This window comes from Barbatula barbatula (genome assembly GCF_947034865.1).
Source record: "Barbatula barbatula genome assembly, chromosome: 25".
Classification (NCBI taxonomy): domain Eukaryota; kingdom Metazoa; phylum Chordata; class Actinopteri; order Cypriniformes; family Nemacheilidae; genus Barbatula; species Barbatula barbatula.
The window spans coordinates 15794439-15821748 of NC_136788.1; the positions used below are offsets into that span (position 1 = coordinate 15794439).

At 38.0% G+C, this 27310-nt stretch overlaps 1 protein-coding gene across 1 annotated transcript; it reads left to right on the plus strand.

The window, feature by feature from the left end:
- The first annotated feature begins 5965 nt into the window (after positions 1-5965).
- Positions 5966-27277, plus strand: shisal1b (shisa like 1b). Its single transcript, XM_079450422.1, has 5 exons — positions 5966-6204; positions 19069-19246; positions 20652-20865; positions 22164-22493; positions 26489-27277. Coding segments are annotated over exons 2-5 (606 nt in total). The 5' UTR covers positions 5966-6204; positions 19069-19185; the 3' UTR covers positions 26490-27277.
- Positions 27278-27310: the final 33 nt, after the last annotated feature.

The following is a 27310-nucleotide window of genomic DNA, read 5'->3' on the forward strand; positions in this document are numbered from 1 at the left end:
TCTCACAGAGTTTCGAGTGCCTACCATCCAGAGAGCCAGGGAGCGTTAGAACGGTTTCATCAGACCATGAAAGCGATGTTGCGCCGTTATTGTATGGATTCGAGTAAAGATTGGGACGAGGGGATACCTTTAATTTTGTTTGCTGCTAGAGAAGCAGTGCAAGACAGTTTGGGGTTTAGCCCTGCTGACCTTGTCTTCGGTCATACTGTGAGGGGTCCTTTAAAGATGCTCAAAGAAGATCTTTTATCTCAAGAGTCGAGTGCGAAAACCACGGTGCTGGACTATGTGAGTAAATTTCGTGAGCGACTGCATAGGTCTTGTACAATGGCACGAGAGTCATTACTGAAGGCTCAAGTTGCAATGAAGAGTCAGTTTGACCGTAAAACTGTTCAACGTCATTTTAAGGAGGGAGATCAGGTGCTTGTGTTATTGCCTGTTGTTGGTTCTGCTTTGTCTGCACGCTTTTCAGGACCATATGAAGTCATTAGAAAGATTAGCAACACCGATTATGTGATTCGCACTCCGGAACGCCGGAAGAAAGCTCGTGTATGTCATGTAAATATGCTGAAGGCGTATCATGTTAGAGAGGCATCGCAAGATGTTCTGAAAGTAAAGGATTCGGGTACATCCAGTGCTGCTGCGCTTGTGTGCGAGGCATTTGATTTCACTGCTAGGCAGGATAAGGAAGACGATGGAGTCTTAGTACGACACACACATCAGCAGTGCGCCAGATTGAAGAATTCTGAGGTGTTGGCTGATTTGAATTCTCATTTGTTTCATTTGTCCGAGTCTCATAGAAATGATGTGGAAAGATTAATTCATTACTTTCCTTCGTTATTCCATGATGTTCCTTCTCGCACTACGGTTTTGCAACATGACATCGACGTGGGTAATGCCGCTCCTATTAAGCAACGTGCTTATAGAACAAATGTTTTCAAACGGTCTGTGATCAAAGCTGAAGTTGAGTATTTGTGTGAAAATGGTCTAGCTAAGCAGAGTTTTAGCCCGTGGAGTTCTCCGTGTTTACTGGTGTCTAAGAGTGATGGATCCGCTAGATTCTGCACGGATTATCGAAGGGTAAACGCGGTGACTGTTTCTGATTGTTTTCCGCTACCTCGTATGGAGGACTGTGTGGACAACCTCGGGTCCGCTAAATTTGTCAGTAAACTAGATTTACTGAAAGGTTACTGGCAGGTGCCTTTAACAGAACGTGCATCTGATATTTCTGCTTTTGTGACCCAAGATGATTTTCTGCAATATTGCGTTATGGCGTTCGGTATGCGCAACGCGCCAGCGACATTTCAAAGGCTTATTAACATCGTGCTTGCGGGGGTCCGAAATTGTAATGCTTATTTGGATGATCTTGTGATTTATTCCCCTAGTTGGTCCGCGCATGTTTCTACGTTAGGAGAGGTATTTGAACGCCTTGAAAAAGCTTCGCTGACGTTAAATCTGTCCAAATGTGAATTTGGTCAAGCCACAGTTACGTACCTGGGCAAGGAAGTGGGTCAAGGACAGGTAAGGCCAATAGAGGCAAAAGTGACTGCTATTGCAGATTTTCCCGTTCCTGCTACACGCAAGGAACTCCGCAGGTTCCTCGGGATGGCCGGTTATTACCGGAGTTTCTGCAAGAATTTTTCTACTGTGGCCAATCCTCTGACCTCACTCCTTAGCCCTTCCCGCACTTTTTTGTGGAACGACGAGTGTCAGAATGCTTTCGATAATGTAAAATCTTTACTATGTAGCACACCTGTGTTATCAGCTCCTGATCTTGAGAAAACTTTCAAACTCGAAATTGACGCAAGTTCTGTGGGTGCAGGGGCAGTGTTGGTGCAAGAGGACGCTTATGGTATTGACCATCCAGTATGCTACTTCTCACGTAAGTTCAATAAGTCTCAATTGAACTACTCTACGATTGAGAAGGAAACATTGGCCTTACTATTAGCGTTACAGTATTTTGATGTGTATGTGAGCTCAACCATTTTGCCTGTAATTGTCTTCACGGATCATAATCCTCTAGTGTTTCTAGGTCGTATGTACAACCAAAATCAGAGGCTAATGCGCTGGTCTTTGATGGTACAAGGGTACAATTTAACGATTAAACACAAGAAGGGGTCGGAGAATATAATCGCGGACGCTTTGTCCAGAGCTTAGGCCAATGTTCTTCTATACCACTTGCAGGTTGAAAAAAAAAAAAACATCTCTTTTGTATTTCATGTTTTTTTTTTATTGTTAGGGGGAAAGTGTTACGTTCCACGGGGTTTTTGTATGTCTCTCTTTTTCGTTGTTGTGTTTGTTTTCATTCATTCCCACAGGTCGTGATCATTGGCTGGTCCGCAGGAGGTGACGTCACTGCTTTACGCTTCGGAGCGGACGTTCCACCAATCCGCTGACGTTCCGTCGGGTTTAAAAGGCCCATTCACAAGAATCGCAGCAGCTCGCCAGATTTCAGCCAATTCGCGGGTAGCGAGCCGGTCCTTTTGGGAGGCAGGAACACGTTGTTGTTGTTGTTGCGCCTGTGTTCATGGTTTTGTGAGACGTCTGTCATTTCTGAGTAACGCCGAATCGGGTTTGTTCAAGTTTGTGATACCTTTGTTTCTATGTGCAATCGATCATTGTTAGACTGAACGTCCTTAGCATTAAGGCAGTTACTTGGGATTTCAGGGCTGTTTATAATAAATGCCGGATCCTATAAATGTAACCTGCGGTATACAGTACATTCATGTTAGTTAGCCGAAGAGTGATCGCTCCATTTGTATGTCTGTTTTTAGTTAGAGTAGTTTATGTATGGCGACGGATTCGCTGAAGACTTCGGGGTTTCTTTCTACATTTTTGTTTGATAGTGAGATAGTTGGGAGGAAATTAGGTATGGTAATTATGTTTTGATTATTTCATTGATTTGGGCGATCCTCTTGTATTTGATTCTCTTATTTACCTTCTTTATATTTACACTGTTTGTTAACTGTACGTGTCTGGGAAATACATCAATTAAACGTCTTGAAATGTAGAGATTTCTGGTTGTTTCTTCTACCCGCACCCATGTCAATCATACCTCACGTAAATGTTGCGTTCTCGTCCCGCTTACATCTTTAAACACGTAACAAATGAATTGCCAGATAAAGAGAGAGATTGATTTTATTTAACTCTGTAAGAGCAGAACATATCTACTGCATGACAAAAATTCAACTTTAAAGGCTTACATTTTTTAATAATTTTTTAAAATGTTTTAGGATCGTTTACATTTGCCTAATGACGCAGACAGTCAACTTAACAATAGTCCATTTATATAGAAAATAATAAAATAAATACAAATAATATTAAAAATACAAATTATAATAAAAAGCAATACTGAAGAGTGAATGAGACCTCCATTTTTTATTTAAAGATGGCTTTACAAGTCTCCTGAATTCAAATTATGTTTATTTATTTTTGTTTTCATTTGTTTATATATTATATATTACCACTAAAGGCTTTTAATGGCAAACTCAGGGTGGTATTACAACTTTACACCATAATACCAACAACAACTTTACAAACAAAGATGTACGCAATAATTCACCTTATAACAATGTATAAAAATAATTATATTATATTAAACTGAGTATGAAACAAAGTCGGTTAAACAAGATTGAAATGATTTGAAATGCAACCAGATATTTTTGTGTCAGAAAATAATACAAATAAGTGACTTGTAAAGCCAATTCGACTTAACTTAAATATTTTAACTTTAATGGAACTTAAAAGTGAAGGAAGACTGATAAATTTTCACAATAAGAAATACTATAAAAATATTTATATTATACATATAATAAGAAATTCTACCTTAAAAGGTGTTTGAATTTGAGTTGAACAGTCCTCATGGATGAAAATCAGCGGTCGACAGGGTAATAGATTTTCAGCAGAGGTGACAAACACTTCAGTAGATGAATAACCGAGATATATCACTGCTATTCTTCATCTGTCCTCCATCTGCAGGTGATGACCACAGAGCCAGCAGAAAGGCAAAACACACCGATTTAGACCTTAAAATAACCAAGAGAGCTGCATCATGGGAACTTTACAACGTTTTCTTGTGACCTCTACAACAAAATCTAATTCAAGACCATTAACCTGGTTTATATTGTGATTATCACTCAATGTAAAAGAACAACAAATATACTTTCAAACAATACACCAGAAACTACTGTATTTTGCAAAAATGTTGTATAGACATTTACTCAATGCTTTGCCATGCCGTATTTATGCTGTTTTTCCCAGAAAGTATTTTACAATGAATAATTCCCAGTTTTTCTTTGCCTTTTAGCAAACAACTAAACCTTCAGTTCTTTCACGAGTCTGTAAAACCAACCTTCTGCGTTTTTTCAAGTACAAAACCAGAAGCTGCACGGTGAACTAAATTTCATTATTTTCCGTGACAGGCGTAAGCTGAACAATACTTTTCGGTCGGCGGCGTTCTGCTTTCAGACCTCATTTCTCCTTTCTTACTCAGGAACAAATGTTTCAGACACTTTCGGTGCGTAAACGTCTTCCTGCTAGGATTTTACACCTGTGATTTACGGTCTGGTTGGGTCAGAACTGAATTAATGCACTACATGGCAGTGTTTACCACAAGTGACAGTTTCCCCTTGACCCAGTTCAGCCCTGTGTACAGTAACATATATATATATATATATATACATACATACACACATTATAAATATTAAACAGACAGGACATACAGAGAAGTGTCACAATATTAAAACTTGAGGGAAAAAAGGAATCGCACAAACATTTGTTTAAATTTGATTTCTCAGAATCGTTTATAAATGTAGTTTATTCATATTTAATAATTTGTTATTTGTTTATCCTAATACAATTATTACACACACAAAAATCCATGACTTTCCATGACTTTGACTTGCTATACAGTAGGAAATCTGCATTTCTTCATGTATTGTGGCAATTTCAGTCCAGTCTATTAAGTTTCAACAGAAATAAAGTGGACGACTGAGACAAGTTGTGAACAAAATCTGGCAAAATCATATACAAAACTGATCCTAAAACACAAGTTAAACATTGGCGTTGTGTTGTTTAAACATGAATATGAAAAACTGAAAAAGTCTGAATGTTCTCTTATCTTTTCCATAACTATGAACTATATTAACAGTTTTAAATTTCCTTAACGGTCAGATCACATTTCAACGCAAAATGAAATGAAATAAAACTACAATACAAACATACAATTGAACTATTTAGACGTTTCATTACATGCTTTGTGTAGTTTTCAATAAAACCCTCAACACTATAGAAAACATATTTGCCCGGTTTCACAGACAAGGATTAAGACTAGTCCTGGGCTGTCTTTAATAAAAATAACTTGACCTGACATATCTTAGAATATATAAGTGTCATTGTTTTGTCTCAAGTCAAGATACACACCAGTAATGTTTTTCTCTAATGCATTTATATAAACGCAACGTAAATATTTTAATTTAACTAAGACATAGTCCAAGACACAGTCTCAACACCATTGAGAATATGTGGAACATTACATTACAGAACATTACAAAAATCCCAAATAAAATGTCTAACAAGGGGAAATTGTGTGCTGTCTACTTTATATATCATCACTTTGCACGAATATTGTAATGAATATTTGCGTGCTATTGAATTTTAGGGCGAAATGTGACAAACCTCTGGTTTTCGATATAAAGAATCTTATTTGAATCATAAAAAACTTCTTGCTGCACAAAACATGCACCTGTGCTATTTATACCAACGTACTAAACACAAAAATACATGCAAAACAGACATACAGATGGCCAAACCTCAAAACAGACACATAATTATCCCTAAACAACCTCTCTCTCTCTCTCTGTCTCTCTCTCTCTCTCTCTCTCTCTCTCTCTCAGTTGTCTCTTCAGAGAACTGGCTTTACCTCCCCCTCCCTCTTTTTCTCACATTGTACTCTCTCTCCCTCTCATTTGGAGATCTTGGATTCATCGGTGAGATCTTCAGCGTTGGTTCTCCTCTGATATTTGACAGACACATGAAGGGACTAATCACATCAGGATGAACTCGCTGTTAACGGCCACTCGGCATGCAGGGAAAGTGTTTCAGGACCAAGAAAAGACAAAGTGATACAAAACGAGAGACAGCGAGCGTGAGAGAGAGCGTGGAGAAGGGATTTCTATCTGAGGGATTCCCCCACCAAAGGAAACGGAGGTGAGTGCCGACTGCCGTTTATTAGAAAGAGAAAAGCAAGTATTTCCCTGGAGCGGTTCCCTCGCTTGTTTAAAGGGCGGTGAGATAAATCAGGAATGAAAGAGAGACTTTGTGGGGATTTGGATTGTTTGATGGGAGGTGTGTGGGGGCCGTTTTTATAAACTTCAAATGAGAGACCTGAGGGGCCGCGTGTACCGTCTCATTTCATCTGACGGACTGACACCCTTTCAACAGATATGAATTCATAAAGTCTTTTTTCTACATGAAACTATGGTAAAATTTGCTTTTCTTGGTAATGGAACTCTAAAAATAGTATGGACCTACTATTTCTCTATTGTTTTTTTACAATTACAATCGTCATATTGTGGATTTAATGGAAAGCATTTTTGTTAAATACTACAAAAACCATCAAATCAATCACAGAAACACCATGTTTCCAGACACTTCTATGATGGTAATACCATGTTTTTTAAACACCTTACGTTATATTTAAAAGCAATGGAATTTCACATTATCCTTCCTGGTATTTATTAAAGTAACATGGTAATATCATCACTATACCATGGTACAGACTTAAAATTATGCAGGAAACTGAGCTATGCTGGTAACTTAGAAACAAGCATGTTTGAGCGTTCAGTGACGTGCTAACACACGCACAAACACTTGTGCACTTGGGGGATTGGGGGGCGGCGGTTGTCTTCCAAGGAAACAAAAAGAAAATATATGCGTGTTCAGTGTGTGTGAGCTGTAATAATAGGTTTGACAGTGAGTGTGTGTGTGTGTGTGTGTGTGTGCCTGCGCGGGTGTGTGTACTTGCATGTGCAAATGTGCATAAAAAAACAAAAGCTGCATTAGTGTTCCTGAGCAGAACGGAGCGATCGGCCTGTGAGCACTTGTGTTTATTATTCAGAGCCTCGGGTTTGCTTTTTTCTGAACCGCCTCATTTAGCGCGAAGCAACGTTTTGAATTATTAATCGCACATTGAAGTGTTTACGAATAAAACAGGACGAAAGATACAAGACTACACTTCCAGCTCAGTCAACGTGCGATAAGTTATATAAATCAATAACGCCCGTGCCGGTGTGTGTTACAGCTGTATATCAGCACGGATGTGAAACAGGTATGAGGTCAGAGGTGATCACAGCTTGACTGTGGCTCGAGAGAAAGCGATGAGTGGGTGCAACCGAGTGCGTGCGGTGACCTTCACCTGCTGTGACATCACCGGAGGAAATCAATAACTCTTACACAGTCTTCAACCCTATAATCAAACACTCTCCGCGTGTGATATGTGTGTGCGTGCATGCGTGTGTGAATGTCAATCTGAAATCAGTGCCGTATTCTAAGACGAATGTTGTGATGTAATTAGTGTCGATGTTTTCATCAACTTCTCAGCGTGAGTCCGTGTGCTGATGGACAGGGATTTATTTTATTTTAATTAATCGCGAAACAACACAGTGGGCGTCTCGAAACACACACACACATACAGACTGTTAAATAGAGAGCACATTTCCATTATAAATACACAGGTGGAGGTAAACACAGGCTGTAATGTCCTAACTTCAAGCGTGACTATGGACATGGAGAAAATATTCAAGCGGAATATTAGACAACAATATCCTGAAATTGAGTAATTAAAGGAATCAGTCCCATAACATTGAATTACCATCATGTTGTTCCAAACCTGTATCATCACAAAATACAAATCAAACATTTTAACTTTGGGTGTAATTGTTTTAAATATATAAACAGACCATCATTTTAATTTAAGCAGCATTTCTAGATGTATTGTGATACATGTATAGATGTATATGTAGAAAATAATGTTGTATTGAATATAAACTTGTTTTCTTTGCAGTATTTGAAGTCTGAACAAATACACAGCATCTTTCCTTTAATTTTGACCTGTTTCTCCAGTGTTCATTTTCTGCGAATAAATGCAAAACCATTTTTTTATTTGAAATTTGGTAGAAATATTGTCGGTAGTTCACAGAATGAAACAAAAACGATCATTTTACCTAATCACATAAATTGTACATTTGAAAATCAGAAAAACTGGTCCCTAAATTGTTTGCACGGCTGTATATTATTGAAGCATAACACGAGCTGATAAAAAATGCATGTTCCTGCCTTTTGCCCTTCACAATAATTTAAAGTGCCAGTGTGTCCTGGGAGGAGGAGAGCGGTATATCTTCTGCACTCTGTTCCTGTGCATTTAGCAGATGCTTTAATCATCTGAAGTGACTGATAGAACATTAAGTGCATGGACGGTCCCATTGGAGATGTCCCGGGGTTAAGAGCTTTCTGTAGGTCTCAGCGGCGAGAGAGCCGGTGATTCTTGTGACTCGCCCCACAGTCCATAGTCACACGACTTGCTTTGGAGGTAACCAACACCCCTATGGCCCCAAGGCTCAGCCCTTATCCTACTTTAAGTGACAAGAGCAGACATTAGGAAACACATGTTTTGACAGGCTAACATTAGACTTAGTGATAAGCCTGCACTTTGGGAGTCCAACTAACAGTCGTCTGGCCTCTAGCATCAGTACACTTTTCATTTTTTACATTTTGAGTATGACTTACCAATTTGACATTGGTCCCGACCTACAGCACTTCTCTTTGATCCAATTTATGAATCATTGATTTACAATGGTCCTGAAGAAGTAGCCGCTCTGAATATGCACTACAAAACCATTAGAAGCCATTTAGATCATCATGATCGCACCTGTCAGAGACGCAAGCCTTCACAATCCATTACAGCAGCCCACATCTAACACAGAAATGCTTTTTAGATCAGATAGCTTGGTTCCTGCTGTTTGTCACATTATCTTTATTCCTTGCAAAAGAATCACAGCTAACAATAGCGCAGACGGGAAACATTGTAACTTTCTCTTTAGAATATATCTTCCCGTAACTTTAAAACACAAACAGCTTGTTTTAGGGGAATAGTTCATAATAAAAAGTCAAACCATTCATTATTTCTTGTTTGGAACACAGAAAAAGAACGAGAAGCCAACGTAGACACAATTCAGTGAACTATCATTTTAATGGTTCGCGTATGACGTCGATATCTATTAAAGGTCTATACAGCATCCTGGCAGTCCACGCCAGGCATTAGTCAACCACTTATCCATCCCCTTCCTACCAGAAGCGTTGTTGGTGCATTATGGGAACGTTTCAGCAATACCAGCCCTTCCATTTGCAAGACCCTTAATTGCGATGTTGCGGCTAACTGTTTCCTGTCTAATGAAAAGGAACAGGGAGACACAACGACCTCAGAGCAGTTTATCAGAACGACGATCGGAAACATGTTATTATCCTAGATCTGGGTTCAGTGGAGACATCAGAGGTTGGGTTAAGAAGCTGTAGGGCCTATTGTTATTTACGGAGTATTTTCGTTTAATTTCGTTCAATTTCATTTTAACGCACAATTTAAAGAAACCACTTTCTGTAAAAGGATTAATCGCGATAAATCGCATCCAGAATACAAGCAAGCACTTAGCAAAGTAACTGAAAGACGATTTATAATTATTGTGGTAACTGACAGCTGGCTACAGATGCTGTTGAGAGCTTAAATTGTAAATAACACAGATTATTTATTTTAACAGACACGCTGAGATCAGTTTATTAAACTGGATATAGATGCATCATCACCCATCGTTTTAGACTCACTAGCGCTGTAATTGTTTTTATAGCATTATGCTTTATTATTGTGATGTTAATGCACGCACGCACACACAACACACAACACACAGCTGCCAACTAAAACACTGCAGTCTTTTTAGAAACCAAGATACTGCATTTAAAGAAGCACGACGAATTGTTTAATGGTGATCATTTTACTCATCCTCATGTTGTTCCAAACTATATTACTGGTAAACAAGAAGAATGTAAACCTAAAAATACAACATACAAATCTTCTTTATATCGCCATCTCTCTTTGAACCATAAGATTGCAGGTTATTTTACGTGGGTTGAAGGGTAATGACTTACATTTAAGTTCAATCAAACTTGCTTTATGAGTCACTTAAACTTAAATTATATTATATTTGACTTGACATAAGTGAAATTGGTTACTTAAGTTATATTGTACTAAATGCAAATAGATTTAGCCAGTTTAACATCATTTAAGTTCAAGTGACTTCAAGTGAAGCCGATTTGACTTTAACTTAAGTCGGCTTTGACCTTTTTCCGAATTAACTTGAATTGCATTACAGTACTATGCGTATATGTTTAACAGACATGTGTGTATATGTATTATATCTTTATTGACAACTATGATTTCAATATATAGACAAACAAGTAACATTAACATTCAAACTGCAGTGCTCCACTGGAGATGAATCTAAAATGACACGCTGTATGTAAATAAAGAAACGCGTTGTCCGTTGAACTGCTCCTGCGAGGATACTTGGAGGTGATTAAAATATTTACAAAGCGCAAGAGTGCGCTTGTAGTCTCACAAAATGAAAAACATTGACAGAAGGACACGCTCGGCTCCATTTAAATAACAAAGAAAAAGCGACTCTTCACTAAAAGCAAACAAGCCAAAGACAGCGTTTGTGGTGTGGTCGTCGAGAATCTAATGTACCTTCAGTAAAACGCACGCAAATTCAATTTAAAACCGCTCGGAGTCACATGCTGTTAATGCAATCTAATCTTTGTTCATCATGTATGCGTGCCTAATTGACTTCACGTTCCGTTTCGAGCCCTCGTGAGAAAGACCTGCTTTGTTTTCTCTCTGATGGGTTAATATCCCGAGTCATTACTGAATTAAACAGAGCATCGCTGTGGGGGGGTCCGGGGTAATGAGGGTTATCCAGACTATCACAAGGCTTGTTAATGCAGGGTAAATAATCTGCTTTTAATGCGTAGCCTGTAATAGCTGTGAATCGTGTATTAACCGAACAGAACATCCCCTTGTACGTCTCTCTGAATTAATTTGAAATATTTTAAACAGCTCTGTTTACGAGTCACCGCTGCTTGTTTACTTATAACTACTGCTTTGCTTTTATAACATTGAACTAAATTGTCAACCCTGTTGCATGTCAATGCAGTCAGGAAATACTTCAGCTAAACAAACATAACCGGACAACAACACAGCCGAAATAAGAGCTTGTCTATCATATCTGTGATCCCATGAGTCTCTGCTGTCTCGATCTGTTTGTGCGTGATGAATGCAAGACTCCAAACAAGGCCGAATATCCCGCTGGGCGCCAAAGCAGAACCACTATCACCAGCTTCTGTTAAACTTAAACTGCCTTTAGTTGATGAGGGAAGAAGCACGCTGAGCCTCTCTCACAGTATGCAAGACAATTTACTATGAAGGTCAACAAAAGACTAAAAAACTAAAAGTGAAAACCATACGGTTTCGAACAATCTGATTCTTTCCAAAGAACCAAATATATTATAAAGAACCAAATATAGAAGTCATTTTTATACTACTTACATACTCTATAACTAATTCATTACTATAATAGTATAAGTTAAAAATCAGGACAACAGAGCAAATACATTTGTGATGTAACCCGCGCAATGTTCAAGGAAAAGTTCACCCCAAACGAAAAGTCTTACACCATCCTTCCATTCTAGAGGAGCAATCTCTTGACTTTCTTCCTCATAAACTTTTATTAACATTTAGACATTTACTAACCCATATGAGTCATCTGTATTACTTTAATGATGGATGGATGTGCCTACGTTGGGACCTACGAATGGACATAAAGTGACGGATATTTTAAGATTTTGGTTAAAACGTTTATTGTTATGTTAACATGTTTTAATTGTTTTTAATTGTTTATTATTAAGCTGTGTTTTATGAGTTAGTATGGCTCAAATTAAACAAAACAACTGCAGTTTCATTGATGTTAATTGGAATGCTTGATAAAAAAAGAATTTGCGACCAAACTTTTGATTTGTACATTTAAAAAAAGGGAAAAGTAAGGACTATACATTATGGCATTGATGGACAAATTATCACCGGATTTTTAGAGAGACTGCATAACAACAACAAATAAACATGACATGTTCCCAATGCATTGTGTTTAGATGATGCATTATTAGATATAATTATATACTAGAATAATCTTGCATGTTAAACACCATGCACTGTGCTGCGTTTTCTCTTTTTTGTTGTGTTTTTCAGTTTTTCTTATTTTCTCCGGTAAAGCTGCTTTGGAACAATGCACATCGTGCTATATCAATAAAATTGAATGGATTTTTACACACAATGATGTCCATTGTCACGTGAACACACTTAATCTGGGAATGTTGAATGAAATGAAGGAAATGTTCATGGCCTTGCCATGCATACCCAAAAACATCAGCATTTTTTATTCTGAAATGCACCGTGTGTTGGATTCTCAGGGTCTGGCTGGGGAATGCTGAATCATCTTAGAGAAGCAGATAATGGTTTATATTCTCTCCCACAGAGAAGCTCTGGCAGACTGAATCTGTGTGGAAGCCCTTTACGACACCGCCACTGTATTATTCTGTGGAATAACTTTCCATTTTGGATCACAGTCATTAAACACAGATGGCTCTCATTAGAAACCTCTGCATTCCACGACAGTTTCTGTCACGTCACATAATGACATGAAGAAAGTATTCTGGGTTTGATTCTGAAGCAATGCAGAAACACCTGCATTACTTTAATGAAGATGAATATCAAACTTTATAACCATCCTGTTGATATTTTCTGTGCTAAAAACCCTTAGTTACATGTTGCAATACTAGTCGTACAGCTTTCAATATTAATATGCACTGTGGATGAAGCAGAAACAAGTGTCAACTTTATATATAGAAGTTTCATTGTTACAACGCAAGAAAACATATTGACTATAAGAAAAGCATATTAGATTACGCAAGTCAAAAACAGGTCAAATATCAGATCTTTATCCAGTGTTCATTAAATAAAACTATACAATTCTACACACACGACTTTAAGTCTCTAATTTACCAAAATTCTGTGATTTAGTTTGGTTTTGTAAACACACCCTCCTGAATCTTTCTTTAAGAAAATGAACCATGCTTTTAGTATTTTACGTTTGTAAAATCCAAGTTTCCCTTTACATTTATTTGTATAGCGCATTAAAATAAATCTTTCACATTATTTGAGACCGTCACATACAGGCATGTGTGCATTATTTGAATAATAAATACTAACATCAAGGTAAAAGCCTTTATTTAGCCTATGTCATTTTTTGACATCCATTGTTTTTCAATGTATTTATTAATAAGTACACCAAACATATTATGGTATATATATTCTGGAGAGAAATATAACCTGGACATGTTCTTGACCCTTGGTGAGCATAGGCTGAGGTTTCAGACCCAACAACATCCCAGCTCCATGAACACCTTATACACTTATCTGTCAAATGTCATGTGTTATTCATGAATTGAAGAGCTTAAATAAAACATCTAACTGATTCTCTTTAAACTTTCACTAGCGCGTAACAGCAGCTGACCTGAATCCAAAACCGAATCACAGAACAGTCCAAGGGAATGGCCTGGAAATAAGACTTGCTTTAGGTATCTTCACTGCACATTATCATCTTTAGATGAAAGATCAATACCCTATTTTGTGTGTATAAATATAAGCCAGTTAAACAACACACACTGCATTTCCCACAATAACACTTTGGCACCACACATGCTCTGTGCTTCTATTATGTCACAAACATCTAAGCAGAGTGGGTCTGACGTATTATAAAAACATCTCATTTAATGTGGTTGGGCTCTGTCCAAGTTTAAAAGCATGTTTGCCCTCGGGAAACATTTTCAGACTTGTTGAATTGTTGCATGGGCGTTCTTTGTAACTTGTTTTGTTAGTGCTGCTGATACAGTATTTATGTAGCTTGACAGGCCTTATTCATGGAGGCATTATGCTATTGAAAGACCTACACTTAGTCTACATCGAAAAACATCGTAAATATTTAAATAATCCGATCAGCCAGACGGCTGGTTTATTCAGAATACAATCAATCGTCCGACCGACCGCCCTGTGCTGGCTTGAAATGAAACCTGCAACCGCAGATACTATACAGAAAGAGCCGATAAGCAGACGGACCACTGTGACGTTGCATTTGATAAGTTCAATAATGAGCAGGCCCAGCCTGACACCGCTGATAAAGACGGAAAACAATGCAATGTCACAGAATGACTCTCATTAAACACACCCGAGAGAGGATTTTACACCGCCAGACTAATTTAAGCACAGGAATAAATCAGAAGATCTGTTCGACCTTTAGGCTTATATAACACGAATATGACAGACGGGTCCGGGCCAACAAATGTCATAACAAAATAGAGCTACATGATACATCCAAGGTCCTAAATTAGCATGTGCCAAGAGCCAAACTCTGAGATTAAATAAACAAAGTAACTGCAACATGACGAGTGGTTCAAATCATAATGTTGAACCAAGTTTTGACATGACCAAATCTGATCAAAATATGAAGTGATGTAAAGTGTCTAAAAACCTTTCTTGAGATTTGTCATAATGCATTAACTCCCAAGGGGCGAGGCCAGATTTAAAAAACAAAAGTGTCATTACTACTTAATATGTAATATAATACAGAAAGAGAATGATTATATTTATTGAAATGTATATTTACTGTATACATTACTATGCTCTATAGACCACTTTGCAAGATGTAAACACTGGTCTAGAAGCACTTCTGGAAGTTAATTGATCGGCCATATCGGTATCGGCCGATAAATGATCATTTAAAAAAAGGAAGACCAATATATTATTGCTGATAAATCATTTCCTCTGGTTAAACTTGTACAAAAGTTTGAAGTTTACAGAATCGTACGAGTGTAAAGTAGGCTTGGTACATTATTTTAAGGGGGGAAAAGACAACTAATGGTTACCTTGTTTTCTGCAGTCAATGTTTTCAAATAAAAGTTGTACACTTTTTGCCTTTTGTTTCAGTCTTAGTGAATATTATATTCATATTTAGAAAATGTATATCAACCAATATATCGGTTATCTGCTTCCAATGTTAAATAATTATCGGTTATCCTTATCGTCCAAAATGTACATATCTGTGCAACCCTATATATTTCTTTATATCGCTTAAATATATCATTAACATTTTTGATTTGTGTACAAATGTTGGTTATATATATTTTTTTTCAAAATTTTTATCTAGTGTTAAAAAACTAAACAACTGAAACAGTAAGTTCTTCTGGACCAGCTATGGATCAGCAAGCACTGTTTACGTTTTCCGAATTGGTCTATATAATATTATATATATAATATATATATATACAGTTACAGTACAGAAAAACAGAAAATCTGTTGAGAACTATTTGATTTGGTCATGCATATCAGTAAACAATAGGAAATAATCTTCCCGTTATTACATGTACCCATGATAAGCTTTTGCTTCTGTCTGCGCCTGAAAATGAGAAAACCAGCACCATGCCTATTGAATGTGTACTAAAAGAGACAGTTCACGATAATTTAGGCACCGGATGCTAATTGGAACCTCAGAATTGATGCAGCTGACAAACGAGCACGTCTACAAAACCGGCCGGTGACACCAACTTGAGAAACTGTGATTAACCACATCATGGGATGTCATCTCTTTATATATTTCCAATAAAGAATAAACATGAGTCTTGCACCAGTGGGAGGGTGTTTTGCTGACTTCTGCAGGTTTATTGTGGAGTTTTGTACAGCGTGATATTAGTCAACAGCATAAGAGTGGTCGTGTTGTCCGATCCTGATACGGCGGTTTAGCAGTGTTTGTGATGGGCGGCACCGCTCGTGCAAATTAAAGTCAATCAACAAAATGTCTCAGGATAGTAATTCTATATTTAGAAGCGGTGCTGAATCACATGAAATTATTATCAAACAGCACAAAGCAGCTGGAAAACTGGAGGAAGGGGGCGGAACCAACTGATTTTAGAACCGGAAAAGAGTCAAATGCTCATTTGTTCACTAAAAAAACACCATTTATACAGCATACGTGACACAGGATTGTTTTACTATGTTAAGCTTAGCTTCCACCAAAATAGTACTTTAGACATGACAATATATTTACAAATTTACTTTTACTTCTACAGAACCTGGGTGATAAACATTCACGGTAATGCATAAAATATAAAAGCCTGGTAGAAAAACACAACCAACACAAGAGGAACAGAAAGCTAGATATGTAACAAATTAAAATTCTAAAAATATTACATGACGTTCTTGACTTGTTCTTGTTCTTGTTCTGTTCATAATCAGCAGAAAGCCGCTGTGGCACAAATGTTCTCATAAAGACAACCGGCACGGTCAGAACCGCAGTCTAACACTTAATTTTAACATTTCAACACTGCCACTGAGACAAAGGCTGATAAAGAAAGCATATTATTAGTCTCTGTAGTTTATTCTTTATTAACAATTCAAGAGATGATTTCTGTGTTGGAGCAAATATGATACTTGGGTAATTGTTGAAAAAGTTGATTTTAAACATTTCAAAGTTTTTCAGAGTTGTGTTCTGATCTGATCCTCAATCTTTTTGTCTTCTTTTTTCCATGTCAGCAGTTTGTTTTACAAACGCATGCCTACTTTTCAGTTTTACCAAACAAATTGACCATTGACTTCCATTCTAGTCATTGACGCTTTTATCCTTACATAGAGTTCGGGGAGCAATAAGCGAAATGTCATAAAAGAGCAATAGTACATGATTATAATAAAACTTCTTTAAAGTTTTATTCTTTAAAGATCAACACAATCAATCTGTGAATGAAATGAAATTAGCAAACACAAACCGTCACATTCATCACCAGCTCGAAATAACCAATCACAGCATGCAGATTAACCACGCTGATTCTATTAAGGACTTTTTGAAAATCTGCTGTGAAACAATGGCATTTGAGGCTGGCGGTTTAATTTAACACAAACACTTCCACTAACACTCAACACACTCGTTTAAAGATTTAGAGACGAGCCGTGACGAAGGAATCCCTGCAGCAGTGTGCCGTAAAATTAGACACGGCCCCTTACAAACTCCTCTGGACGACAGTCAAGAAGAAACTGAGCTCATACAGCAAAAAAAAACATCGATAAAACTACAATAACATTCCTTTTTCTTACTGTATATTAATTTGTGCCTGAACTAATAATGAACGATATTTATAGCAGTTGTAAGTCTTTGTTAATGTTACTTTATACAAATGAAGTTGTTACGATACCATTCTAAAGTATCAGTTTTTACAAATAAAACAATGCAAAGCTCATTACTTTTTGTTTTGGGGGCCATTTCCAGTAAAATGTTATGAAACTGTTGGTTTCCTTCCACCAGTTAACATCCCACCGATAGAACCCAAAACATTACCGGTAGAAACACGTTAGTTTCCATTTAAACCAATTCAATCCCATTGATCGTTTCTACAACTTGAAGAAGGTCTTTTAACATCAAGACAAACAGATTTTAAAATGCAGTAAATGTTGATATTAACGTTACGTAAAATAAACAGATGTCGTAGAAGAAGTGTTTATAGCAAATAGAAACTTCTCAAGTTATGTTGGGTTGTTTTTAACTTACTGAAAATGTTCAGTCGGAGTACAGCATGACGTCTCCACAAACTCTGACATACGCCCAAACCTTTGCCATGACGACAAGATGATGATTGGGGACAGGCAACGCACGTGCACGACAAGGGAAATGAAATCAAGCATGAATTCAACGTTTTGTTCTGAACCAAAACACTCACACAAATTCTTATTAATCAACATTTGTTGACGTTTGGTTTGACGGTTTGTGTTGATAACACTAGTGACTTGCATTCAACTAAAGAACGTACAAATTAGGGAACGTTCAAAGTGTAAAAATGTTCGAAGCACATATGTTGTCGCCGAATGATCAGTTTCATGTAAGTTATTAATGTCAAATTTAATATATGCATTAAAGGGGTTGTTTAGAAAAACAACGGCTTTACCATCAATGACGTTACATTCAAAACGGTAACAGTTAGCGTACGCGAGTTTGTTGACGTTTGTCAGGCAAAAAATTGTAGATACAACTATGGAAATTTTACTTTAAACATTTCGATTGCTCTTTAAATTAAAAGAACGATTGACGAAGACAATGGTGATTTATGGTGGTACTTGATATAGTTTTGTTTTTAAAGGCTTAGCAACATTTATGTTTTAAATCATTTTTGCGCTGAATGTCATTCGTTTGCTTATACATGTCTGACACACGGTTATTATTTATGCTTGATTCTGATTGGTCAGTCGTCCCAGATAACCTCTCAAAAATCATTTTGACAGTTTTTTTACAAATTAAATATAAATAAATCTTTTAACAACATATATGACATTATATTGACAAATTATTAAACCAAGTTGCCTGTTTGTGACATTTGAACATGGTTTCTTACCTTAAAACCAAAAGTAAACGGATCTTCCTTGCGGATGGTCTCATTCGGTAAAAGTGAGCTAAAAAATATTTCAAATTCACATATCACGTCCAGTTTTTTTCTCATGTGGCAAGTAGCCGTGTAATAAGCGGAATAATGTACAAGTAACCGGCCCCTTCGGTGTGATAAAAGACCCCTGCTTTGCGTCTGCACCTGATCACAATGTTGGGGCTTATTTCTGCGATAACAACCGGCTGCCTGTATTATCCCTTACATATATGTATGTATGTGTATGTATATATGTGTTTGTGTGAATATATATACTGTATATATGCTAGTGTTTATGTAGTGTCGGTAAACTGGACAATAAGATCCATAAAGCAGGGTTAAAAAGGTAGACAAACATGGTTGTGTATCTCAAAACATATGCATTATTAACTGAATATGCCTGATACTGTACACGGCCAGATTCTCCATGATCATAACACTTGCCTTCTTCTACCACAGGTGCACAGGCAGACTGTCAGAGCCATGAACAGACGGTGGAGGTAGAACATGACATCTGGAACCAGCTGAAGCTGTCAGGCTTCATGTCTCCATCCTCCCCTGAGGGAGGACGAGAAGATGAGTGTCACCAACCATCACTCCTTCAACATCCTGATCGTCCTCCTCCTGTCCACTGCAGGTAAGAAGCAGCGTGCACATGTTCTGCTCGGACTTACATGTGTGGCAGCTTCTACTGTGCATCTGATACTGAAAGTTTTGAGCATTATACTTGTTATTTTTAAGTAGCAGCAAAGTAGACAAAAAGAAGTAATGAAGGCAGATTTAAAAGTTTACAAGACCAGTTAATTTTAATGATGATGAACTAATAGCGTGCCAACAGAAGCACCTACTAACAAAAGACGATTTCACGATTCCCCAAATTCTCCCTTGCGTTGTCCATATATATGGCTCAAATAGAATTAGATGATGTCCGACTGTGGAGTTCTTGCTCCTGCAGAAGAGTTAAGGTTCAATAACATTGATCGGATGGCAGTATTGAGTGAGATTAAAGGTCATAAAGCAGGATCACATCGAGAAATCTCTTGAATTATTAAAGGCAGGCGTGAGTCATTTCTCTCTGCTGTGGAGCTCAGACGGCACAGAAAAACAGAAGGATGTTGTCACGAGTCTTCGTGTGACGAAAACCGATGATAAATCCCAGAAACACTCTTGAGCATCTGTTTAGTTTTACTGTAGTCACACATTTACATAACATCCATACGGAAGAATCATGCTAATAACACAACGTTCTATCTTTTTTACAACAGTAAATTTAAATATTGTGATAATATATCACGAAGAAGTGAAATAATAAATGATGACAATACTTCAATTCATTATATACTGTAAAGGCACACCGTTGCTACGGTTACCTGATCAGGCGAACAACTCTCAGACGATTTGAACTTCTTTCAACTTTAATTGGGGGTTTATAAGAAATAAAAATTTTATTGTCTGATGACATCAAAGTTGCATTTCTGTGCTTTCATACAAACGCTCTTCAAATGTTATTTTCCCCCCTTTGGCGTATTTGTCTCATTAAACAAATCAGACAGAGTCCGACCAAAATAGACACTCGACATATCTACCTGAACCGTTCGTGAAGCATCACAGATTTATCATAAACACTTTCGTCTGAACGGAAATGACTGTTTCTCTCTGTACGTCTTCACGCCTTTGATTGTGTCTGAACTAATTGGACTGAAAATCCGAGCGATTGAAATTCAAAACAAGCGTATCTGTTGCCGACTGGAAGGTTTTGTGTCTTGAGGCGCTGATGTCATGCTGTTCTGTTTGGGGTAAACTGTGTCAGCACAGGTTTGTCGTTCAGACCCGACTGTCATGACAAACAAACCAATATATGTCATGTTAAAAAGAAAATATTCAAAGCCTGTTTTAATGGCAATTCAATTGAATTTCCACTTCTATAGAGTCTAAATTGTATAACATGGACGATTTATGACCAAAATATTAAAACAAGATTTATTTGTTATTTGTTGTTGAAAGTTTTTTTAGTCTACTAACTGTCATGTTTTGTCTCGCAGCTCTCTCAGCACACTTTCGGGTATGTGAACCTTACACCGACAACAAGGGGCGATACCACTTTGGATTTCACTGTCCTCGTCTCTCGGATAATAAGACGTACATGTTCTGCTGTCACCATAACAACACGACCTTTAAATACTGCTGCAACGATACCGAGTTTCAGACAGTCATGGGTGTCAACCTGACGACATCTCCGGACGGCTACGCACACAAGTGAGTTCTCTCATTCGACTTTTGTTTATGACACTAGAGAAAATTTTTTAATTTCTCTTTGTATAAGCTAAAAATAAGCAAAAAGATCATGCAAAATCCTAAGCATATAATAATGATTTATATGTCGAGCTGTCGAGTCACGTCATTTCACATCGACCCATGTTATATGTGAAGTAACCTGCAAGTTATTTTTCAAACAGAGATGGCGATAGAGAGACAAAATCCCACAGTAAACCGTAATGCACTTTTAGCTTCTTGATTAAAATCAAGTCTGCCAAACAAGACACTTGTCAAAGTGACATTTAGACAGTACATTTGAAATCCACACGCCGGTCTGGACATTCAGCTGACAGCTCTTCAGGAAACAGATATATCGCATCTGTTCTGTGTTTACTTTTCAACAGTGTTTGTCAGATATGAACTGGTCTCAGATCAGGGTAGAAGGCAACCCTCGCGACTGCTTTAAGTTTGTGTCACGTCGGCTAATGATGCAGAAATATCTCAGGATGTGGTTTGGCGCGGCGCTCTCGGCGATTTCAAGAACTTTGTGAAAGGATGGAGACCCTGGGGAGACACCATTTAACTCTCATCTGTGGTCGGTGATATTTACTAATGGCCTGAGGTTCAGAAACCCTTTTAGAGTGTCATGAGAGTCAAGGACATGAAATTTTATCTTTAAGCGCAGTGGCTTACACAGGACGGTTTTTCAGTCTGGAGAAGATGTGATTTATCGGGCTAATGTAAATCATGCTCTGGTCAGACTTTCCAAGATGTGAAGGATCTGAGACCAATGTGATTAGGAATTAGAGTCGCTGAAGGTTTTCTTTGAATAAAGCAGTTTATAATGTTTTGATCTGTTAAAGCTTCAGTGTTTGACATTTAGCGGCCTCCAGTGGTGAAGTTTGGGAATTGCAACCAATGGCTCATCCACCCCTCCCTTTCGGAGCACTGCGGTGGCTGACACAGAACTAAGATGTTTTTGCTTCTTTGCCAAAGGAGATAATGTATTTACGATCGTTTTACTTTACTCTGTCCAAAGAGACTTCAAGTTTATACAGTAATGTGCATCCCAAATCTCCGTTAGGATGAACTGTATAACGTTTCATTTACACTAAAGGCCCAACTCCTCATTTAACTCATTGGAATCTGAGCTTACTGCTGCACTTTAGCTTTTTTATCTAAAGCATATCAATGAATGTCCCTTTTCATTTTTAACCACTATATAATCTAAATATATTTCACTTTTTAAACACTATACACATAAAAAGCCAAGTGCTTTCATCTTCTCTTTCTCACAGCAATTACTCCGCCTTAATCGGCGTGTGGATCTACGGATTTTTCGTCATGGTGTTACTGGCGCTCGATTTCATGTACTACTCTGCTATGAACTATGAGGTGTGCCGGGTATATCTGGAGAAGTGCGGTCTCGGGGGCCGCTGGTTGAAACAGGCCCGCAGCCAATGGCACGCCTGCGCGCAGGAGGAACAGGACGGGGGAGCGGTGCGACCCGCACCACCAACTGAACCTCAGGAGCAGCATCATCAGCTCAGCTGCGGTCACGTCAGACACAACCTAACGGAGGGCGCGCAGAGCACAGCACAGATCACACGCAACACGCCTACAGCCTGGTGAGCCTGTGCAAGCACACGCAAATGTCTAAAGCTGTGTTTGGATTGCGTGATGTACTGTATATATTATGCAAATTCAAGGAAACAAGTGTATATAAGCATGCTGTGTCCTACATTCATTGCCCCTGAATGTGTTTTGGTATGTAGTACACACCAGTTTTTCATTTTAAATACAACACCGTATAAACTATACTCAACATCCACACACATCAGTGGATTTTATATGGTATTGTGAATATTCATCGACACCCACACACACATATGAACTCTCAGGAGAGACGGTGCTCTTATACATAATGGGCCATGAGCCAAATTCAACTTGTATAAAAAGCGTTAACATAAAGAAATATGTTTGTTAGTAGAAATAGCTCACAGTCGAAAATGATGAGAGTTTATACTCGATTCTGATATAAACAAGATTACATTATAAACAAGTAAACAGATTTAACAAAAATGTCATTTAACAGTAATAAATCACAAATGTATTTATGATTTGTTAATGCATTTCGGTCACTTCACAAACAAAACAAATAAGTTATTTTTGACATAACGTTCAATGCTCTTTCATTTCAAAGCGTCTGCTAAATGAACACATTTATCAATTTAAGTACAAGTATATATAAGTCATAACAAGATATAGCCAATACTGAACATAACACTGCGCATGGATTTCAGGCCCTGTCAAACGTTTTGCACAATTATTGCGAACGTGCTTTACACTGCAGATGTTCAAGAGCTTAGATGGAAAGTTCGTCCAAAAAATGTATTACCCCTCATGTCATTCAAAACCTGTATATGACTACCTTCTGTAGAAAACAAAAGAAGATATTTTGAAGAATGTTGGTAAACAAACATTGACCCTCATGGACCTCCATTGTATGGACACAAAACCACTGAGACATTTCTCAAAATATCTTCTTTTATGTTCCAAAGAAATACAGGTTTTGAATGACATGAGGGTGAATAAAGGATGACAGAATCTTTGTTTTTCTGCTCTTAACGCTGTTATTTCAATTGATTGACCTGGCACAGAACAGTTCTCGGTTCACTGGACAGGTAACATGTTTGGGGTGTTTATATCCGACAGCGATTAAATCACCGGAGGTCACCGAGTCTATATATCCCTCGCCGCATCTCACTGCTCTACATTTGCATAAAGTGCTCTGCCTGACTTTGTCACATCCCTCTTGTCACCTCAAATCACAGTCGAAAATGGCTTCCGATGCTTGTCATTGCATATCAATGTCAGCTTAGACACGTGTGATTCAGAGTCGATCTGTTGACATTGGAGGCCATTTGAATTTGTTTTCATAATGAAAGCGATACTATACTAAACACAAAAAGTGTATTTCATGGTAGATTGATATAAACCCGTGTACTGTGGTTGTGTAAAGCCAACATCAGATTCAATCTTGCCAATTTTTGAGTGCCGTATGCATCAGAAGGTCTGTGGGTGTGCTGCCTGGAGCTAAGACTACACATACAGTATGTACACACACACGCGCTATTCCACAACAAGACTGTTGCTTTGTTTTTTGAGTGAAAACCCGTCTAATTAAAGCTGTCGTCTGCGTTAAACCCTCTCATTAACAATCACAGGCGCTTAGAGAGAGCTCCGGGAGAGAGAGGGCGATAGAGTTCAACCTCACAGCGCTGCTGAATTTGATGCTGAGACTTTGCGTTTCAGACAAGATGTCAACAACGTCTCAAACTGAGCTCCGGTTTGTCGAGTCAAATCAAAAGTCAATTTAATTGAAGATCTCAAAACGAACTCAAACATTTCTCATCAAATGTAACCAAATCCAGATTATTTACCCTGACAATTTACATCCATTTTACGCCTCCGAGTGATTCAACAATTGTTAAAAAAAACTATTGTTATGTCTCCTAAGCAATGTTAGGAGAAACATTTGAGACTAAGCTGATATTTAAATGAAACACAACTTTGAATTATATTTTATGAGCATCACTTTTTCTCCGGGATATGATGGTCAAAATAAAACTGCAAATGCGTCTCATTTTCTGTATCTATTCGCTTACTCTTATACGTATATATCCAAATAAAACAGGAATGTCATGAGTTTTTAACAGGATGATCCGTTTGTCTTATTTTTTTGCACAAAAATCACACATATCATCTTCACACGTGTCAATTTACAGCTACACGGAACGTCTCATTATAATCATGTGCTTAGTGGCCCCAGTTTTAACATCAGTGCAGTTCCACTAAAGAAAACTTTTTACTTTATGTTCAGATTCGTTCTTTCTGCAGTTTAGTTCAAATCTCAGAATTCTTTGGAGCTCAGTGTCGCCACTAAAAAAGCACAGCGTGGTTTTAAACAGACTGCAGACATGAATAGGCCATCGTACGAGGGTTTAAAGTCAGCTGGTGGAGATCTTAAAAGAGCATTTTTCCCAAGGGCATTGTGGGAAATGGCAGAATTGGCCCCGGCTCAGAGGGGAACATCTGTTATACAGAAAGAAAGATTGAAAAAGAAAACCGCAAACGGGGGTCCCCCGACTAAGATAGACGTAAGGGAATTCAATACGGCATTTTCATGAAAGTGTTTATGTGGGTCAGATCATTGTGTTTTTATTCTACGGCTACGTGCAGTTTCCTTCCTGCTGGCGTGAGAAACGCTGCCAGTGTCTTTAAATGGCATCTGATTCTTCTGTTTTTTTATGTGATGGGGTGAGGGACAGAAGCTCAGAGGGTGATGGGGTGAGATGTCTGTAACCGTTTGACTGACGTGTCATGCATGGGAATCGTCTTTTAAAAGATAATAAACACGGCACATGTCATTAAAAGACTAAAGATTAACTCAGTTTGACTTAAAAAAAAGTATATTTGCAAGTTTTTTGGATACTTTTAAAGACTGGAAGGTCGGAGGTACATACGCCCATTTCACGCCAGACATGACCTGAATTCGAAAGATGGACCCGGAGGTGGCGCGTGTGGAATTTTATTAGAGAAGGTCCATCAAACCCTGCTATCTGTCTCTCGTACGGCGAGAAACAAAACCCTTAACTGTCATGTCAGCTCTCAGGTACATGTGCTCAAAAGAGCTGTTAAACCAGAAGTGTCTCTGTCCGACCTTTCAGATATACACGAGAGAATTCGGACAATTCTGCAGGTTTGGAACGTTCTGGAATGTACAGTTATACAAGGAATTGTTTTGAAGGCTAACCAATGTGCCTCCGTGATCTTAAGATCTCACATTTGTGATGTAAATCAGGCTGTTTACTGACAGTCTAGTTATGGAAGAATAAGGCGCGTGTGTGTTTGTGATAAGATGGTTAATAATGAAATGAAGTCAGCTTCCAGACAGGTGGCTTGTCTAAGCCTTGTCCAATTAATTCAGAAACATAGTCCATATGGTGAGCTAATGATCTGTCAGGTGGGGTGATAGCATCCTGCGTGGACACGGGGTTTCCAAAATACACGTCTCATTCCCAAACTATAATCAGACACAGATTTTCCACAGAACAAGAAGAATGTTCAAATTGCAGCTGGTTGTTTTCTATAAAGTTAAAACATTTATGCATTTGGTTGGTACTTTTATTCGAATTGACTTCAATCTTTAAACGGAACATTTCTCAGTTTCATTGAAGAATTAACTAAATTACTTTGTAGATATTAAAAATAGACAAAGATGAGACACCATTGAAACACATGAAGAGTCAAATGAATGTAGATTGTGGAGGTAAAATAACCTGGATTCGCGTAAATCTGATGAGAAATATTCATATTGAGATCTTCAATAATATTGACTTTTGATTGCAGAAGAGACAAATCTGAGCTCAGCCTGAGACATAGTTGAAATCTTTTCTGAAAATCTCTAATGAAGACTTTGGGAGATTTCTGACTTTTCTTCTATGGAGAAATATATGAGACTAAAGCAAACGTTTCAATTTGCTCTCCATTGATGTCTCGGATTTAAAGAGCTATTTCTCATGCGTGTTGTTTTTAACTGTTAGCTTTCTTTTTTGTACAGACTTAGCAAATATAAAGACCATCCGTTGGATTCCCTCAGTGATGAAGTGCATCATGGGAAATGTAGCACATGCCCCCCTGCCACATGGACCTTCGATTGCCGCAGGGACCCGTCAGCCCCAAGAATCTCGACGTGGTCCAAATCTAACTGAGCACAAGCTTGACCCCCTCTACAAAACCCCTCGGACCCACCACAGAACCATTCAGGAGCCGGAGAGAGAGGGGAGAACAATTCTGAACCGCAGCTGTGTGGAACTTCAGAACCGAGGAACTTATCGGCACTCAAGTCGGCACAGAACTCATGCAGAACACGGACGCTCAACATCTTTTGTGAGATCGACGTAGCCGTTGCCTGGACACAAATGTCTGTACCTGTGTGACGTCCGGTTATTAATTCCTCGACTGAAAATGAAATACTAGAGGAACCTCTACAGGTATAAAGCGATGGATGGAAATTGTCAAGCATTCTCACTACTTATTCACCCTTGGGACGGATGATTTTGCAGTTGATATCACAGTTAGGAATATTTAGGGTGAGTGTTTGTTTTTGACTACTGTTGTGATTACGATATTTTCTCATTTGTGAGAATCAGTGAGGTAGCAAAACTTTTGTCAATTCGTTTTTTTTTTATTGTATTTCATGAAGACGAGATTTCACTGTACCGTATGAATGTGCGTGTTTTGAAGTGGTTTTGTTCCACAGATCTCACTCTGATGTTGATTAGTTCAGTTTGTTTGCATTTTAGATTTTGAGTGAACACCTGAAATAAACACTCACGACTAACTCATGATTACAAACAGTCATTCATTCTTCTAACTATAT